General features: G+C 46.1%; 1 protein-coding gene across 1 annotated transcript; it reads left to right on the forward strand.

Moving 5' to 3' along the window:
- The first annotated feature begins 16580 nt into the window (after positions 1 to 16580).
- Positions 16581 to 19735, forward strand: LOC141572338 (calcitonin gene-related peptide 2-like). Its single transcript, XM_074337080.1, has 3 exons — positions 16581 to 16666; positions 17388 to 17516; positions 19576 to 19735. The coding sequence occupies exons 1-3, from the start codon at positions 16581 to 16583 to the stop codon at positions 19733 to 19735; spliced, it is 375 nt and encodes a 124-aa protein (XP_074193181.1).
- The last annotated feature ends 721 nt before the right edge of the window (positions 19736 to 20456 follow it).

A 20456-nucleotide genomic window follows, 5' to 3' on the forward strand; every position in this document is an offset into this window, starting at 1 on the left:
CTACATGTTTTATAGCCCCTGAAAGCATGCAGTATTAGTGCCCAACACATTACGTGATGTTCTTAGCATGGTATTGGTGAAATCAAGAAAGGATTAAAATTATATTCAGTGCATTCTTTTTAAGAAGATAGAGGAGTAGGCAAATGCATTTTGTGTAGTTTCCCATACAAGTTGATATAATTTGGCACGTGAAAAGGGTAGCCTTTTGTTATAAGGATAACAATAGACACCGCTCTTGAGTGCCTCCTCTACGCAGACAGTGAATAGGTGTTTAATATAAATTATCATTAATCTTGCTGGGCAAAGAAATTGCAACCTGGCCAGACATGAATCTCAGAGGTTTGAGGAAGGCAGATTCGTTTTGTTGTGGCCCTGGAGAATGGTTTTATTTTGAAAATGAAAGACTTATGGATTGCCTTCCTCTGGAGAAAGCAGAGGAGTGGGTAATTATTTAATCTAATTTATGGTATTAAGCTGATACATTTTGGAACACGAGGGACAAACTTTTGATATAATCATCAACATCATCATCACCACCCTTAAGTATCTGCTCTGTACCAAGCAATGTGTCTGGTATTTAATATAAAATATTTTTACTCCTGCCAGGCAGTTATTTTATCGCCATTTGACATGTTGAGAAACTCTGGCTGAGGGGGGGTTATTATCTGCTCAAGAACAATAAGCGAGCGATAGAGCCAAGACTCAAATCCAGTTGCATAAGACCCCAAAGCCATACTCTCCCCAATCCCACGTTGGGAGGAAATCCCCTTCAATGCACCTGGTGATTCCCAGACAGTGCCCTAAGGGAGTCGTCTCTGTAAGGAGCTTTCTGGTACAGTGGGAAGGTTCCTATTTCTATTCCTCTTCTTCATGAAACACAGTTCTCAGCCAGAGAGAGGAGAGGCATTCTGGATCCTGTGAGTCTGAGCCAATGGGGAGTTTTAATCTTTTAAGAGGAACCCCTTCAGAGTAATTCCTAGACATCACAGCTGAGTCCGTCCACCTCTTGGAATAAACAGCCAGGCCCTTCTACACCACATTTCATTCTTTCCTGGCAGCTAAAGACACCCTAACGATAGCCCCTAGACTTTGGAAGGTACCTCTTCTGGTGTCTAGAGCAAAGTACGTGCTGTGTGATGGCAAGAGCAGGACTCGGGGCAAGTGAAGTCCACTCTGCAGGAAAATCAGCGAGGTCCTCTCATTTTCCAAGAAAGAGAGGCCAGAAAAACCCAGGGACCTGAAATGCCATTCCTTCCTTCTGCCATAAATGCCTTTCTCATTCCTTGTCTGACCTAAAATCCACTGATGTGGTTGGTGTCCTTGATTCTAGGCTCTAATGGCAGCTGGTGCGTCACAGTGAGGGGGCAGATAATCGCACATCAAAGCCCCACAAGCCTTCATGCCACAGTGTGAATAATCATCACACTCTCTCGGGAGCAGGAACACATTAGAAAGTTTCCACGAACTTGCGTGGTGGAAAGGTCCGGAACTCAAGTGCACTCCCACGTTTTAACAATTCCCTATTGCCTGCTCAACCTCAGCGCAGCTTCCAAACAGCAGATACAGGTTAAAAATAAATAGATAAAGTGGGTTTTTGCAGATGGGTTTTATCCCAGCGCTCACTTAATTAAAAGCCTTGCTGTTTGGTTACTGTCAAAGGAATAGCAGACGTTTAAGGCCTGGGGCTCAAAGTCCAAGCACCGACTTTAGGGTTTAGCAGCATCATGATAACCTGGCAAGGTCTGGTGTTATGTGATGGCAAAGCCTTCCTTTCCCCACCCCCACTGGACTTTCACCAAATGTGACACCAGTTGGCTCAGTATCTCTGTTTTTCTGTAGCGTATCTGAATGGGAGTGCTGAAGGACACCTAATAAATTGGAATTTGGCAAGGGAGGAACATCGCACGTAGACTTGAGATTTCATGATATCTAGACACAACCTGCCCGAGGCGTGAATGCAGACAGCACAGCCACATGGGTCATAATCAGGAAGGCTCCCTTCACCAACAGAAGAGGCACAGAGGATGGTACCTGATATAAGGGGAGTTATCTTGTTTCCTCACCCACTGCCTCACACCCCATTAGAAGCACTCCCTTATCAGGCACTCTAACTTCCCCCTATTTAGCCACTTTCTGGCTCTGGCCGAGCTTCTCCCCAGAAGCTTCCTTAGTGCTGCAGCCCACAGCAGCCCCTTTCAAGCCCCAGCACTTAACAGTCCTTGCCAGTTGGCCCAGCGTTGACTTATTATGGCAGGCAGAATAATTATACACGCACACACACCGATGTCCTGATCCTAATTCTTGGAAACTGCAAATATGTGACTTTACATAGCGAAAGGGACTTTGACGGTGTGATTCAGTGGAGGAACTGGAGATAGAGATTGTACTGGATTATCCAGCTGAGCCCAATAAAATCACAATGATCCTTCTAAGGGGAGAGGGAAGCAGAAGAGGAGGTCAGAGTGATATGATGTGATGTCGTGCAGGAAGGCCTGCGGGGTCTCTGCTCCCGCTCCTCACATAAGAACGCAGGATATGGTGAGGCCAAAAAGGAACACCCACGGAGCCATAGATGGGGGAGTCATACCACTATATTCTCTCTGGTGGCATCCGCCTCTCTGCAATCCGCTCTTGCTAGCTCAGCCACCATCTTCTTGCTAGCCCCCATTTTTTTCTGCTAGCGTAGCCACGGCAGTTATATTAGTGGCCAATGGCTCACTGGTTACAGCTGATGGCCAACTAGCCACAGCTGATGGCCATCCAATCACAGTTGATGCCCATTTACTACCTGAGCCAACTCCTTTCTATGTGAGGCTGAGAGCCTGGAAACTGCTTTTTGGGGCTCTGTCCCCACATGTGAGAAGGACTCAACTCACTGTCATGCAGGGTCTCAGCTCCCGCTCCCCACATAAGAATGCAGGATATGGTGAGGCCAAAAAGGAACAATAATGGAGCCACAGACAGCGGAGTCATACCACTATATTCTCGATGGCGGCTGGTTGAGACACAAAAGTAAACATCCGCCAGTACCCCAACAAGGGGTCTTCCTGCACCCCAGTCTCACTGGCGTCTGGGCGAGACACAGGAAGTAGGATCAACACAATCTGCAATCTGCCGTCCGCTTCTCTGCCAACCAACCAACCAACCCAGTAGCTAGCTAAAATCGTGCTTGCTAGCTTAGCCACGGCAGTTACATTAGTGCCTAATGGCTAACTGGTTACATCTGTGGGCCAACTAGTCACAGCTGATGGCCATCTACTACCTGAGCCAGCACCTTTCCACGTGAGGCTGAGAGCCTGAAAACTGCTCTCTGGGACTCTGTCCCCACACTCACCGTTGCTGGTTTTCAATATAGAGGAAGGGGGCCATAAGCCAAGGAAATGGATTCTCCTCTAGAACCTCCAGATAAGACACAAACCTGCCAACATTTTATAACAGCTAGACTCATGTTAGACATTGGACTTCTAGCCAAAGAAGTGTAAGGTAATACATTTGCATTGTTTTATGCCACTAAACTAGTGATGATTTGGCATAGCAACAATAGGAAACTAATACACTATTCCCTATCTTTTATTATTTGTTAATTATTTCTTTAATATTCTCACTTGTGTGAATCTTATCTTGCTAAGAGACCACATTCTTTCTAGTAAATTGGTCTTATTCATTTCCTCTTTCTTTTTCAGACTCAGATAGATGCTTTAGGCTCTAGCTGAACTCACCAATCAGTCACATTGCAAAGCTTCTGCTGACAACTTGTAGAAAGAATGGCATTAAGGCAAGGACCAAGAGTTAGTTATAGATCCACATTTATGAAAAAGCAAAAATGTGCTACCAGCCCAGCTGGCAAGCTATCTCTCCCCTCAGAGAGCACTGCTGCATCTTTTAATATCACGGATATAAGGACCAGGACATCTGCCCCACTCTCCTCCTATTTTGAAATCCTTTGGTCTTCACATTTAGCAGCAGGTGGAGGGAGGAGCCTTTTCTGATTGCATCACTCAATAGAATGATATATCCTTACTCCTTCATACTGACCCCTCAGCAATTCTTCCAAAAGACAACGGTATCTTCCAGGGCAAGTGGGGGAAGCCAAATAGTGAATATCTTGGTGTTATAGAATGGTACTGTAAAGATAGCATAAAGATTACAGCACATTTGTAGAACATCAGATTTAGAAGGGAATTTCAAAATCTCTCAATCCAATAGTTCCGTTTGACAAATGTGGAAATAAAAGTCCAAATGGTTTTCTCAGAGTCACACCATTTGGGTTAGGGGTAAGAATGAGAATCCCATTTCCTGACTCTAGCACTCTTTCCATTTCCGCATGCTTCTACTGCATCCACTGGCGAAACGAAACACTCTACAGAATCAACCACAACTTCAGACAAGATAAACCAATACATAATGCAAACTATAGGAAGTTACTGGATTTTTATTTTATGAAATGTTGTTTTGGATCTGGTTTTGGCTTTATTCTTTAAGCAATTTGCTTCAGTGGCATTTATTTTTCTGTTGTAAAACTGTCAATCTCTCAAATGTTGCTCCAGGAATTGTATATGAGTCCTCTCTGGTCACTGAGACTCTCACTACAAGTTGTGGTCACCCTGAAGCAGGCAGACATGTCCTCCTCTGTGTCCAGAGGACCAGATCTCTTACCTGATGTTGCCGCAGATAAGCCATGTTCCAGCATCTCAGAACCTCACTGGCACCTGGAAAATATGATTAATTCAAGCCAAATTCTCTTACTAGTTCCTCACTTGCAAAACAAAGGTAATAATACACATCGTAATAAATTGCTGACAGTATGAGAGAGAGCATACAGATAGTGCCTGACACACAGCTGCAACTCAATTGTTGGTATTAGGTTGGTGCAAAAGTAATTGCAGTCTAACAGGTTAAAAATAATTGCAAAAACTGCAGTTACTTTTGCACCACCTAATAGTTTTAATATTTATAATGTTTTTGCTTTGTTTTATTTCAACATGACTTTTCATACTCTACCTGTATCATCTTGCAGGTAATTTTATATCTAGGTTATTAATAAAGTTTTGATAGCTCCTCCTCCAATGTTTACAGAGATCCACCTGTTTAAAGATCTCAGCAAAATCCCCAGCAGGGTTCACTTCCTCTCTTTGGCAGCCATTTCTGTCCTTCCTCCCCCAGTAACGACTTCATTGCCCTCTGAAAATGCCAGAGAAATGATTCAAAAGCAATCAGTTCTCTTCACAAGTTCTTCAGTAAACTCTCTGATGGAAAGCTTTGGTTTCTCCCCTTCTTTACACAGCATAATTTTTTAAAGTCACTTTGTGTTTTTAAAGCAGTTTTAAATTCACAGTAAAATTGAGGCAAAGGCATAGAGATATTTATATCTCTATAATATATATATATATATATATATATATATATATATATATATATATATATACATACAACCTGCCCCCACACACGCATCGCCTCTTCCATTACCAACATCCCTCACCAGAGTGTTACAATTGATGAACCTACATCGACACATCACAATCACTCAAAGTCCACACATAGTTTGCCTTAGGGTTCCCTCTTGGTGTTGTATATGCTATAGGTTTGAACAAAGGTACAAACAAACATGAACAAAGGTACGTGTTTCCCCAAAAATAAGACCTAGCCGGACAATCAGCTCTAATGCGTCTTTTGGAGCAAAAATTAATATAAGACCCAGTATTATATTATACCCAGTCTTATAGTAAAATAAGACTGGATCTTATATTATATACTATATAAGACGGGGTATTATATTATGTAAAATAAGACCGGGTCTTATATTAATTTTTGCTCCAAAAGATGCATTAGAGCTGATTGTCTGGCTAGGTCTTATTTTTGGGGAAACACGATATAATGACACATATCCATCATTATAGTATCACACAGGATATTTTCACTGCCCTAAAAGTCCTCTGTACTCCACCTTTTCTTCCCTCCACTCACTCACAACCCCTGCCAATTAGATTAATTTTACTATCTCTATAGTTTTACCTTTTCCAGAATGTCATTGTCATGCAGGGGACTCTGCTCCTGCTCCCCACACAAGAACGCAGGATATGGTGAGGCTGAAAGGGAACACCAACGGAGCCATAAATAGGGGAGTCATACCACTATATTCTCTTTGATGGCTGGGTTGGAGACACAGGAAGCAGGAGCCACAATCTGTTGTTGGCTTCTCTGCCAACCAACCCACCAACTCTATAGCATACCACAATATTCTCGATGGCAGCTGGTCAAGACAGAAAAGCAAACACCTGCCAGTACCCCAACAAGGGGTCTTTCTGCACCCCAGTCTCACTGGCGGCCAGATGAGACACAGGTAGTAGGATCAACACGATCCACAATCCGCTGACCGCTTCTCTGCCAACCAACAACCCCCTAGCATAACCACAGCAGTTATATCAGTGGTTAATGGCTAACCGGTAACAGCTGATGGCCACCCAGCCACAGCAGATGGCCATCTGATTACAGCTGATGACCCACTACTACCCGAACCAGCACCTTTCCACGTGAGGCCAAAAGCCTGGAAACTGCTCTCTGGGACTCTGTACCCACAGTCATATAGATGGAATCACACAATATTTAGCTTTTTCAGATTGGCTTCTTTCACTTAGAGGAAGAGGTCCACGGGCCAAGAAATATATATTTAAGGTTCCTCTATGTCTTTCATGGCTTGATAGCTCATTTCTTTTTACTGCTAAATAGTATACCATTGTCTGGATGTACCACAGGTTTTTTACCCATTCACCTACTAAATGACATTTTGATTGCTTCCAAGTGTTGGCAATTATGAATAAAGCAAGAAAACATTCTATAATCCTACGGTGAGGGCTCAGACTTTCAGTGCGCCTTTGTTTCTGGATTGTGAACTTTACAGGTTTCTCAGGTTTTTTTTTTCTTAGAATCAGCTGAAGTTGGGTATTCCCCTTATCTCGTGTGGAAGGCTAGAGCTGACTGGAGTTGTATTTCTCTTCTCTCTGGTCAGTTAGGCTCTGATAATACCCCAGCAGTTTGGGCTCTAGTTAACTAGCTTCTGCTGAGAACAGACCTTATTAGGAGAAACAGAGGGCTCTGGTGTATTTCAAAATGGTTCCTTTCCCCTCAGAAACACAGGGGATTTTCCTTGATATTTACTGTGTGTCGTGCGGGAGACCCTGCTCGCTGCGCCATTTGTCGTGCGCGGAGGCCTTCTCGCCGTGCCATCTTTCAGGCGGGGTGGCCTGCGGGGTCTCGGCTCCTGCTCCCCACACAAGAACGCAGGATACGGTGAGGCCAAAAAGGAACACCCATGGAGCCATAGGTAGGGGAGTCATACCACTATGGTCTCATTGGAGGCTGGGCCCACTAGACGCGCAACCTGCCATCCCCCTTTCCGCCAACCAACCTACCGACGACTCTCCTCCACTCTCCTCGACTCTCCTCCGTAGCCACAGCAGTTATACCAGCGGCCAATCGGCCAACCGGCCACAGCCGACGGCCAATCAGCCACAGCCGAGCCAGCACCTTTCCATGTGAGGCCGAGAGCCTGCAAACCACTCTCTGGGGCTCCTTCCCGACACTGTGAGAACCTGGTTGAGCTACTACTGGAGGTAAGCTTCACAAAATTGTGGAAACCCCACCCCCACCCCCACTCCTGACTGAGTTCCACTGGAATTTTTTAGCTTTCAGAATTTTCCAGCAATGTGTCAGTTACAGTTCAAGTTATCCTACTCTAGCCTGGTTCCCTATATGGATTCTTGCTGAGTTTCCCCTTGTGACTCTGTGCATCAGTGGGTAAGCCATTACGCCCTATATTTATCTCTGTCTCTCCAGTCTTATCGGGGAGGGTTTTGACATTTGTCCTCACCTCTCTTTGAGATCCTAGAAGAGTTGATGATTTTTCTGTCTGTTCACATTTTTACTTGTTTTGACTTTCTGAACTCCTTACCTATGGTACCCAGTACAATCAATTTCCGGTTGAAATAACCCAATTTCACAGCTCCAAATTTCCCCCAGACTGAAGAGAATGGATTTATGGTGGTGGTGATGTTGCTGCTCATGTAGTTGTTGTGGCTTTGTTGTTGTTGAGTCTGTATCATACATATTATATAGGAGCAATAAATTTAACTTTTTTGTGAACTTTTAAAATCTCTCTTGTGGTATATATACACAATGGAATACTATTCGGCGGTAAGAAAAGATGATATAGGAACATTTGTGACAACATGGATGGATCTGGAGAGTATGATGCTAAGCGAAATAAGTCAGACAGAAAAAGCAGAGAACCATGTGATTTCACTGCTATGTGGTATATACACCAAAAACAACAAAGGAACATGACAAACAAATGAGAAACAAAAACTCATAGACACAGACAATAGTTTAGTGGTTACCAGAGGGTAAGGGGGGTCGGGGGTGGGAGATGAGGGTAAGGGGGATCAAATATATGGTGATGGAAGGAGAACTGACTCTGGGTGGTGAACACACAATGGGATTTATAGATGATGTAATATAGCATTGTACACCTGAAATCTATGTAATTTTACTAACAATTGTCACCCCAATAAATTAAAAAAAAAAGAAAATCTCTTAGCAACTTTCAAATATGCAATACAGTATTATTTACTATAGTCACCATGCTGTACATTAAATCCCATGACTTACTTATTTTGTAATTGGAAGTTTGAACCTTTTGACCCCCTTCACCCATTTTGCCCATCTGCCTCTCCCACCCCCTCCACTATCCCATCCCCCACTACCTCCCACCCCTGCCTCTGGCAATCACCAATCTGTTCTTTGTATCTATAAGTTTTGGCGAGGGGGGGGGGTTGGCCTTTTTTTAGATTCCACATATAAATGATATACAGTATTTATCTTTCTCTGTCTGACTTATTTCACTTAGCATAATGCCTTCAAGGTCCATCCATGTTTCACAAATGACAAGACTGTTCTCTTTTTTATGACTGAATAATATTCCATTGTATATATACCACATTTTAAAAATAAATTCATCCATTGATGGACGCTTAGGTTGTCTCCATATCTTTATTATTGTAAATAATACTTCAATGAACATAGAAGTGCATATATCTTTTTAAGTTAGAGTTTTCATTTTCTTCTGATAAATACCCAGAAGTAGAATTGCTGGATCATATGGTAGTTTGATTTTTAGTTTTTTGGGGAACCTCCATACTGTTTTGCATAGTGGCTTCATCAATTTACATTGCCATGAATAGTGCACAGAGGTTTCCATTTCTCCATATCCTCGCCAACATTTGTTATTTTTTATCTTTTTGGTAACAGCCATTCTAGCAGAGGTGTGGTAATATCTCATTGTCGTTTTGATTTGCATTTCCCTGATTAGTGATGTTGAGCACATTTTCATGTACCTGTTGGCCATCTGTATATATTTTTTGGAAAACTATCTCTGCCCATTTTTAATTGAATTGTTTGGCTTTTTGCTATCGAGTGATGTAAGTTCTTTATATATAGTTAATATTAACCCTGTTTATGTAACTTTACCAACAATTGTCACCCCAATAAACTTTAATTAAAAAATATTAACCCTGTATCAGATATATGATTTGCAAATATTTTCTCCCATTCAGAAGGTTGACTTTTCATTTTATTCATGGTTTCCTTTGCTCTACTGAAGCTTTTCAGTTTGATATAGTCCTAAGTGGGTTATTTTTTGCTTTTGTTGCCTTTGCTTTTGGTGTCAAATCAAAAAAACCATGGCCAAGACCGATGTCAAGGAACTTACTGCCTATATTTCCTTCTAGGAGTGTTTTGTTCAAGTGTTATTCCATTTTGAGTTAATTTTTGTGTGTGGTGCAAGATAGTGGTTCAGTCTCATTCTTTTGCATGTGGCTGTCTAGTTTTCCTAACACTATTTATTGAAGAGATTATTCTTTCCTCATTGTAATTATTGGCCCCTTCATCGTAAATTAATTGACCATACTCATATATGGATGGGTTTATTTCTGGGCACAATAAATTTAACTTGAAAATGCTTTTTTTTTTTTCGTTTTTGTTTTTCAGGTTATTGTTTGCCTCAAAATTGGTTTGCTTAATTAAAGGAGTAAGGCTTTCGTTGTAACCCCTTTAATCCCTTGGAAACTCACATAAGAATTTTCAACTAGATGTTGGTTTCTGACAAGCCCTGATAAATTATCTTTATTCTTACTTTTAAATCAAAGAGTATAGGATTCTAATATAAATGCATGGAAATAAACATTAAAGTAAGAATCAATCAAGTGTTGTAAAATATTGTTTTTCCAAGCAAGATTGTTGCAAAACTGGCCCTGATTTCTAGGTTTAAAAGTTAAGAAATAAGTTCACAAAACCAAGGGCCAGAAAGTCAAGCAACTATTTTAAAATCGGTATTTTCCTTAGTGACTTTCACTAGATCATGCTGTGCTGAGTGAGTCCAGAAGCCCAGAGAAGTTTCAAGGATAGCGAGCTGGTCGCAACTTAAGTGATCCGCACACAGTAAGGTCTAAACTGCTTCCCAGGTTTCACTTGATAACTGTGCAAGAGCTCAGTGGAAAACGGTTTTGTATGCATTGTTTTCTCTTTAAATTATTATTTATTTTTTTTAAAGATTTTATTGGGGAAAGGGGAACAGGACTTCATTGGGGAACAGTGTGTACTTCCAGGCCTTTTTTTTTTCCCCAAGTGAAGTTGTTGTCCTTTCAATCTTAGTTGTGGAGGGCGCAGCTCAGCTCCAGGTCCAGTTGCTGTTGCTAGTTGCAGGGCGCGCAGCCCACCATTCCTTGCGGGAGTCGAACCAGCAACCTTGTGGTTAAGAGGACACGCTCTCACCAACTGAGCCATCTGGGAGCTCAGTGGCAGCTCAGCTCATGGTGCTGTGTTCAATCTTAGTTGCAGGGGGCGCTGCCCACCATCCTGTGCGGGACTTGAGGAATCGAACGGGCAACCTTGTGGTTGAGAGCCCACTGGCCCATGTGGGAATAGAACCGGCAGCCTTTGGAGTCAGGAGCACAGAGCTCCAACCTCCTGAGCCACCGGGCCAGCCCTCTTTAAATTATTTTATTGAATAAGGTTGGGAGGGCAGTCAGGGGGACTAAGTTGAGCCCTGAGTCCTGGAACTTCTCCCAACTCAGCCCCTACAGCAAAACTGGACAAAAGTTAGGAGTGGGAAATCCATCCCCACCCAAAGTTTGGGACAGACAGGACCCAGGAATACCCAATGATTGTCCTTCAGGCTGTCCTCTGGATATATGGAACACACCCTACAAATCATCAAGTTGTCTGCTATTTGGGAATACTGCCACCCTTCTTGGCAATAGCAGGATTCTTGCTCTGCCAGAGGTGTCCCGGGATGGTGAAGGTGTCTACATTCATAGATATGGTCTTAGCAGGAATCTGGGTGCAGGAATCTGCTTGCATCCGGAGTTGTAGATGCCTTCTACCATGGTGGACATGACTACACGGGTGGGAGCCACTGTCTGTCAGCCTCCACAGCATGTAGAAGGCTGGGAACTGGCAACTCTAATTCTAAGAGAGGATCAGGAAATGGTTGGCCTTGCTCTTCTTCATTTCCTCCAGAATGCGGTCCCTCTGTAGTTGGTTCACTTTACCTGCAACAGGACCCTGCGGAAGATGAACTTGTTGGACTTGGCGCTGGACTCCTTGTATATCCGTGGGCCTGTGTACTGAGGCCTGACACCAGGGAGGACATTGCTGAAATTACTCCTGTCAGCGTTTCCAGCTACCAGGCAAGCGGCTTGGCGATTTAGATGGGGATAGAGCCGAGATGTGGACCTCTTCATACCACGTTATGAAATAAGATCATAAAATCGGTGGCCCTATAGGGGACTATTTTAAAATTAGTATTTTACCTGGTGACTTTTGCTAAGTCACGTGAAGTTTAGTGCTGAAGTTCAGAGAAGTTTTAGGGATAGTTGGAAACAATCTAACGAATCCGCACGTGCCAAAGTCTAAAGGTCCTTGAGTTTATCTAGTAAATTAGAGGTGGGCTCAGAGAGGAATGGTTTTGTATTTCACACCAGGAGACCCTAGTCTGTAGGAAGAACCCTCGGGGTAATCCTTATTTCCCTGTCTTATTCCTGAAAGCTCTCAGGAAACCAACTCTGAGCACCAAATAAAATGGGAGGAGTCTTACTGAAATGCGTGCGTGCGCTCACAATTTTAGAATCCAAGCGAATCTATGTAACTATTAGGTTAGTGCAAAAGTAATTGCGGTTTAAAAGGTTAAAAAATTGCAAAAACCTCAATTACTTTTGCATCAACCTAATAGGTCTGTATTTTCTGCATGCTGGGATTAGAGCCTTGTAATAGTGGTGAGACTGGCTGGTGAATTTGCGACAATTAACTAATTTCCATTCATTCAACAAACATTGGCTTAGTGCCTACTTGTGTGCCTGATATGGTGCTTAGTGCCCCCCAAAAAGGACGCTTTTTTTCCCCCTTTGGCTCCTGGCTCAGCAGGAGGCACTGCTTAAATATTCAGAGTGCTTAAGGGATGAGTTAATGTCAGTCCCTCCCCATCTGGAGAGACTGACCTTTAAAGTAAAGCTTGAAATTGCTGCAGGCTACCCTAGCACCCTCAGGGGGCGGAAACTGATTCTCATGCTCCACACCACCAGCCCAGGGTTTGTAAGTGCCAAATATTACAAAGTAAGGAATGACTGCTGCCTTTGAAGGCTGAAGGTACCAGAGGTAGAGTTCTGAGCCCCCAAAGAAACGTGGTGATGAAATTAGCTTCTAGAGCAGTTGTTGCTTAGCCATTTGCACTCATTGTGCTGGCGAAAGCTATGGTTTTCTCACCTCAGGAAAATGCCATCCATCACACACATACTTACAAATGATTTCAGGAGGTTCTGTGTTAGAAATCTCATCTTGGAAGTGGAAGTATTTCCGCAAAAGTATTTGGCACCTGAGAGCAGCCTCAAGTGGCAGTGCCCAATACCCAAGCCACAAGGTATCTATCCATCATGCCGCCTTTGCCAATTTGGCCCTGCAACTCTGCACAGAAGTCTTAACCCAGAGCTCAGGACACAAAATGCTGAACCTCAAAGGATTGGACTGGATCCCAGTACAGGCTGTCTGCTTCTAGGCTCCAGGACACACCGAAACCCAGATCCACCATGCTGAGCCCTATCGCTTGCTTGGATCTCCTTTCCCACCTCTGCACCTGACCGGGACCTGCAATCTACCCAGCTGTTCTTCCATTCCAGGTTCCCCAGTGGCCCTGCCAGTCTGCCCTGCAGAGAGCAAGTTTCAGACACCCAGTTCCTCAGCCCCCAGCTTCTATTTCCGCCTGGCAGTAGTGCCCCACGAGTTAAGGAGGAGGGAAATTGAATAAGGGCATCTTGGAACTTAGGTGTCCCCAGCAAGGAGGCCACCGTTGTGGTGCGAGGCAGGTGTGTCCTAGGAAATGTTGAGGCTTCTGGAGACTGAGGACTGGGGTGCAGACCCGTGAGTCGGGCCACTAATGCTGCCCACGGGGCTAGTTTCTCTGTGCCTGGGAGAACCACCACGCTGGGGTCCTTGCCTGCCTGCCACAGCCCTTCTGCTCGCAGTGCTGGGAGCCTCTGTGGTGCGCTGTGCGCTCAGACCCCGAGATCCTGGGGAGAGTGAGAAGCTGCTTTCTCCTGCGGGCAGCAAGTCAGGACGTGGGACCTTCCAGGCGGGCTTGGAGCGGAAAGCTCGGGCTGAGGAGCCCTGAAATCAGTCGTGAGAGGGTCGAGGTGCCGCACAATTGGGTGTTATGGAGCACGCTTATTCTTGAGAGGGAGGACAGGTGTGATGTGAACAGGTTACCGTCCTGCGGGTTTGTGGATGTGACTAAATGAAAGACTTGGAGGCACACTGGCAGTGCGAGTCAGAGTGAACCGGGACTGATGTCCTTGCGCGCCAAAGTCGTTTTGTGAGGGCCTGCGCTTTGGAGATGGGACACATGTTTGGAGACAGCACTGAGTTTGTATATGTGGAAGAGTAAGACTGGGAGTGACTGGGAGTTTTCGTCTCTGTTGGGACTTTTCAGCTCCGTCAATCCTGCCCTGCTCTCTAGTGGAGAACTGACGTGCGGAAATGCGGGTGCAGAAGCGCGTGCCACCTAGGACCCCTTGGCAAACAGCTGCCGGACGCAGTGATAGCTGGGCACGTGGCTCCAGCGGGCAGCCGAGGGAGGTGATGGTTGGAGGAGTAGGAAGGGAGAGGGCTAGGGGCTGCTCGGAGGCTGGGGAAGCATCTTTGCCTTGCCCCTTCCCGCTGTGGCTCTGCAGGTCGTTGACCCTTTCTACCCACGTAATGGACCACCCAGCGCGAGTCCAGGCAGCCACACAAGGTGGGGAATCCTACAGTATGAATCGCGATCTTAAGGAGTCCCCTATATGGTCCAGGAAGCTCTTCCACAGCCCGACCTCGCTGGGGGGAAAGACACAAGGCTACTAAGGACACTATTCTTTTAAGATGGGATTATGGTTCCCATTTTAAAGATAAACATAGTTGACCATTGAACAACATGGGGGTTAGAGGCGCAACTCGGGTGAAGTAAAAAATCCGCGTATAACTACAGTCAGCTCTGCGCATACTCGAATTCCCAACCGAAGAGTTGCCCCTTGAACAATACGGGTTTGAACTGCGAGGGTCGGTGGACCGCGGTCAATTATACCGCTCCGGTCAGCCGAACTTTGCAGGATCAATATAAAAAAAATCCAAGTACAATTGGACCTGCGCAGTTCAAACCCATGTTACCAAGGGTCAACTTTCCATCGGGGCGCTGAGAAGTTACTTGCCCCATAATCCTACCACCATTAATTGGCGCGGCTGGAAACTGAGTTCAGTCTGACAAAGTTCTTGCTCCCACTTCCATCTCTTGTTCCCACAAGCCCCACTACTCTGTGGGTGATTCCAGATGCCCGAATTAAATACCCTGCTGGGACCTAGAACCAACCTTGTTATGCATTAACCCTCTCAGTCTCACCTGGACAGGGACCTACGGGCAGACTTGGCAGTCAGGGGTGCCTGCAATCCTGGACCCTGCCCTACAAGACCCCACAGCTGGGGATGGACTGGGACACACGTTCAAAACCGGCGGAACTAAGCAGGTGAAATTTACTATGACGATAAACTTATCAAAATCCAGATCATTTTAAGAGTGTTTCTCATCAGTCCCCCCCACCCCCTCTGCCCCGCCCCCCCCACAGTTCCACCAACGCCCTCAATGCAGATACACGTGTATGGTCCGGCTGGATCATCCAGTCCAGCAAGTGGGTGATACAATCTGTCCCAGGCACCGGAACCTTCCCGTTATTGGTTACCTGGAGCTTCTGCATCACCTCAGACCAGAGCTACCTGAATAAGAGCAGACGCTGATACTGGAAAGCATCAGAGCCACTGCCCAGCTGGAGTATCCTTGCTGCTGTCGCAGCACCATCACCCACAACGCCACCAACTTCACCTCAATTGCCATCACCACCACCTCGACTCCAAGCCACCGCTGCTAGGTGAGACCTGAGACTCCTGCGTAGACATGTCAATCAGTCTCTCCCTCTCCTCTCCTACCTCTCTTTCCACTACTTGATCTCTTGGTCGATTTCCCTGCCAGTCTCAGAGTCTCTGTCCACTTCTCTCTGGGTCTCTTCATCACACAATCTCTGTTTGGTCCGCGATTCATCCCAGACTCCCAGCCCAGGTAACGCTGGCCAGTCTCCGTTCGGGGACTCCCGGCTGCACTCTTCCCGCGCAGAGCCGGGCTCGTCTCCCTGCCTCTCACTGCACGCGTTGCTTACACCGCTCTCTGATGCTTGGAGTTCCCCAGGACCGCGCGCAGAGCAGGACGCAGAAGTAACTTTTTGCAGACTGTGCTCACGGACTAGGTCTCGTGCCTCGTGGTCCTCGCGAAATTGGTGCAGAACTTGTCCCAGCACAAGTAGGTGGCAAATAGGTGCTAAGACTTGGGCAGGCAGCCATTAAAGGAAAACCCCCGTTGCGGGTTCTGGGAGCTTTTCTCTCAGTTTAGGTCGTGGGTGCCAAGTTAACACTCTGCTAAGCTTGGTTCTTACAGGGCACTCTTTGCCAAAGTGCGGAGCGCTGAGCAGTAGAATTTGGTCTTCAGTTTCTCAGAGATTCCAGGCGCAGAGGTATTCCCTCTCTACCTACATTCCCCGACATATACCTGTAGGTGTGAGCAAAAGCTCTGGGTTGCTTTATTGGGGCAGCTGTGGTGACAGGGCATTCGGTGACTGTCCTCAGTGGAGACGTGGACAACAGGTGTGTGAGAGGCAGCGGGGTGGGTTGGCAGGGAGGGCGGCTGTGGACTGAGACCTCATCACCCAGGTGTCCTGCTACAGTCGCCCCTGCACTTTTGCTAAACCATGCATACTGCAGGCTCCCTGGATCTTCCAGCGTGCCACTTCGATGCCATGGAAAAAACAAAACACAAAACAGTGAGGGGAAATGAAAGGAACAGCCTGAAGCCACGGAGCCAGGGAGTTACCTGCAGAAGGCAGACCAGACTCCAGGTGTGTGGGCTCATAGAACTCTGAGCTGGGGTGATGGTAACGTGATTCTTCCCTTGCAGACGCATCATGCGCTTCTGGAAGCTCTCCCCCTTCCTGGCTCTTGGCTTCCTGGTCCTGTACCAGGTGCACACCTTCCAGGCAGCTCCACTCAGGTAAGAGCTCTGCCAGGCACACACAGCGCTCCTGGCATTAAACAGTCTGTGCTCTGAATGGTGCTGTGCTGCAAGTTTAACTGGCTGGGGGCAGACGGGGGAATGTATATTTTTTCTGATAGAAGGATGTGTAGTTCTCAACTGACAACAGTGAAGACATACAATATTCTTTACTGCATATTTCATATTGTTCATGAGTCTTGCACAATGTTTCTGCTTTTTACCAAACCATTCTGTCTTTAGCCATCCTTTTTGCCTAATTAACCATGACCTCAGAAATGAATTGCAGCTTAACTTGCTAATATTTTGCCAATAAATTTGTAGTTATTAAACCTGAGATGTGATCTGTTAATCTTTCTTACTCTAGTACAAATTACATTTATTAAACTGAAACCCTTCTTAGCGTAGCGCTACTTGTAAATGTTATCATTTAATCTTTAATATTGGCTGTATTTAAAACTAGGCTCACAAATTTTCTGAAACTTTAATCTTTCACAAGCCTGCATGATCTGGATGGAGCAGACCACTTCTTCACACCAGAGCCTGACTTCTGGGGAAGCACTGTTTTTGGAAAGCCACTGGCCTCATGCCCTGTCTACTGGGGGGTGAGGGGGCCACATCCTCAGGGAAAGTGTCAGAAACCAGGACACCTGGCTGCTTATCCTGGGGAGGGGGTACGCAGTAGCTCAGGGCCTCTATTGGGTTTGCTTCTCCTCCCTAGTTCTATCCCAGAGAGCCCTGAACACCATGCTTCACTCAACAAGGAAGAAGGAGACCTCCTACAGGCTGCACTGATTAAGAACTCCATGAGGAGGATGGCCGCTGAGCAGGAGCAGGAGACACAGCCCAGGTGAGGCTGCACACCTGCCCAGCACAGGGCATACCCTCCCTCCAGTCCTGCCCAAGCAGGCATATCCTGAGAGGTAGGAGAGAAACAACTGGAGAGGTGGCCAGCAGGCTGTCACTGTTCACCTCATCCTGGGGCCCAGCTGTTCTCAGGCTGCACTGAAGACAGAGGTCAGGTGGAGACACTATGGTTAGATCACATGTAAAAACATCCATTTCTGAAAGCTGTTGGGGAAGGTGTGGAATCACTCACTCTGGAAATTGGTCTGGCGGCACTGAGAGGTCCTCCCAGCCTTGGAGGAGTTAGAGGATTGGTAAGTGTGAAGCCAGATGATGGACCCCATAGAGCTCAGGAGATTTTAGAAACTTGACTCCACCTTGTTAACCTGCCCATGACATTTTTTCACACCTTCAGGGAGTCTTCGCTGTACATTTGCCAGGGGAAGCCCAAGGCCTTGCAGAGGGTGGGCTCAGGTAGAACAGTGCCTGAGGTAGGTCTGGGCCTTTAGCTGTGTAGGATCTGTGGAGACGTGCATGTTGTCACAAGCTGGGGAGAGCACCCTTCGTTTGTCCACCTCCCGTGCACCCTGAGCTTGGAGCACACACCAGCCCCTGCTCTGGCCCTGGCGCTGCCCGGGCAGAGTCACGGGTCATACCTGCATCTGCCCCGACAGCCTCTCTGCCTAGCATGAAGGACTGAGCAGCATGACGAAGGTCAGGAAAGGTCACCCCTTCCCCACCACAGCCCTTCCCCGCTCTGCCCTGACTGAGCATGCCTCTGAGTTTAACTAACAGAAGATGTGGGAGCCACCTTCCTGCCTGCCCCTCCTGCCCTGGCTCTAACGGACTCCTCACTGGTCTAACTTTCTGTGTGACAACCACAGGGGCAAACCCAGTTCATGATATCACCTGGAATGTTTTTTCCCTGCAGCCTGGACATCTCCAGAGCTAAGCAGTGCAGCAATCTGAGTACTGTGTGCTGGGCACATATACACAGGACCTCCACAGCTTTCACACATTCCCTCAGACTGCAACAGGTGTCAGAGTGCCTGGAAAGAGAAGGGTCCTGGCCAGTGGCTTGGAGACAGACCACGGCCCTCCTGGTGGCATCCCCAAGGATGCTGCCAAATGCCTCCCTCCACTTTCTAGTCTGATTTCCTTTCTTGTTTCCTTCCTATAACCTGCTGTACATGGTCCTCTCTGTTGTTTTTGGCGGCTGGTATCAGTGGCTTTTTTTGTGGCAGTGGACATGTGGAACCTCAGATGGGAGGAGAGAGAGCAGGACCTACAGACCCAAAGAGAATCTCCCAGGAAGAGATGAGAGAGGGAGAGGGTCATCCTGTGTTTGCCTGAGGATTTCAGAACAGAGCTTTGTAGTCTTTTTTCTGAATGTGCTTGTCACTGGAGAATAAAATTGTGTTTGTACAAAGCACTGAGCTGTGGTGGTTATTGCTCTGGTCCACGTCCCAGGCTTTATGGATTCAGGGATCTGTGCTGCTTAGCGGCAGCGTGAGCTCTGGGATAGCCAGACACAGAGCAAGACGGGTGGTCCCTGTGACCAACCTCAGATAGCAAGAACAGGTGCGCTAAGGAGCAGGCGAGCACCTCTGCGACTCAATGCTTAAACTCTTGGTAAGACGGGGATTTTCTGTTTTCTTATAAGGAGTACCTGCTGCCCGTGCATTGGATGTGGCTTCTAGATAGTCTCTGAGATTGGATTGGGAATGGCACCATAATTCTCTCTAATCTCATAAGCCTTGGTTGATTTTTAATGTATTTGTATAGAAAAGATGGGCTGTTATAGCTCTGTGTTCATGGCCTGTTCCCAAGCGTCACCTTGTGGTTTCTGAGAATGTCTAGTGGAGTGATTGCGGCATTTTCTGTATTGGCCCTGTGATTTTCTGCAGTGATAATTGTGTTTAGGTGAAAGACTTATGGTTAATTGGCGCTTCTTAGAAAAGAACGAGTAATTTTACCATGATGGTCCCATGAGGCAGGCTCTCCCACCTCCTGCCCCGAACCTCTCATTGACAAATCCTCTCTTTCTCCACCCTACAAATCAGCATCACTGTCCAGAAGAGAGACTGCGATTTGGGCACCTGTGTGACCAATCGGCTGGCAGATACACTGCACAAATTTGGGGGCATGTTGAAGGAAGACTTCGAGCCCACCGACGTGGGCCCTGAATCCTATGGCCGTCGCCGCAGGGACCTTCAGTCCTGAGCAATGAAAAGGCTTCAGGAAGAAGGTGACGGCCCTTGCACTATTGGATGGGAGGATGGATAACTTGGTATTGCAGGGGTGACATCCACACTCTAACCCTCCCTGTGCCCATATGGGTAGAAAATCCACAGGGGAAGGTGCTTACTCCAGTGTCTGGAGAAGGACAGAGAGTCACAATAGCTGAACCCTTAGATTTTGGGTTCATTTCTCTGTTTTCCAATATCTCCTTGTAACATTGAGATCATCTGCCAGGAAATATAAATCCTGTTTATTTAAAACACTGGTCCCTGCAGTTATAATTGTGATTATTCTAGTATTTGACTTTGAAAGGTAATGAAAATATCCTTGTGGACTATACACTACAATGTAGTGTACATCTGAAATCAGAGCATACACTCGGGGTCAAGAACTGTGTGTGCCCTCTACTACCTATAGGATCATGGGCCACATATTTTCTTTGAGCCGCAGTTTTCCCATCTGGAAATCAAGGGCTACAATAGTATCTACCTGCTACTATTAGTATAAAGAGTAAATGAGGGATAGAGGTGAATAGCCTCACAATTACTAAGTAACTAAATTCTGGCTATTTTGTTTTCTCCTAGGTCACCATGAAGCTGAACTCTACATCTTCCATTCATAGTAAAAGCACCTTGTAGGAAAGCATGGACGACACACATATATGCATGCTCCTTCATGTCGAAATCATTCTTTCATGTTTAAA

This window comes from Rhinolophus sinicus, linkage group LG06 (assembly GCF_036562045.2).
Source record: "Rhinolophus sinicus isolate RSC01 linkage group LG06, ASM3656204v1, whole genome shotgun sequence".
Lineage (NCBI taxonomy): Eukaryota > Metazoa > Chordata > Mammalia > Chiroptera > Rhinolophidae > Rhinolophus > Rhinolophus sinicus.

Bases quoted from the DNA above. Each gene is read 5' to 3' on its own strand.
- LOC141572338 (XM_074337080.1), top strand. From the start codon at position 16,581: ATGCGCTTCTGGAAGCTCTCCCCCTTCCTGGCTCTTGGCTTCCTGGTC. The intron at 16,667-17,387 runs GTAAGAGCTCTG...TCTCCTCCCTAG, and splicing joins TTCCAGGCAGCTCCACTCAG to TTCTATCCCAGAGAGCCCTG. The intron at 17,517-19,575 runs GTGAGGCTGCAC...CCTACAAATCAG, and splicing joins GAGCAGGAGACACAGCCCAG to CATCACTGTCCAGAAGAGAG.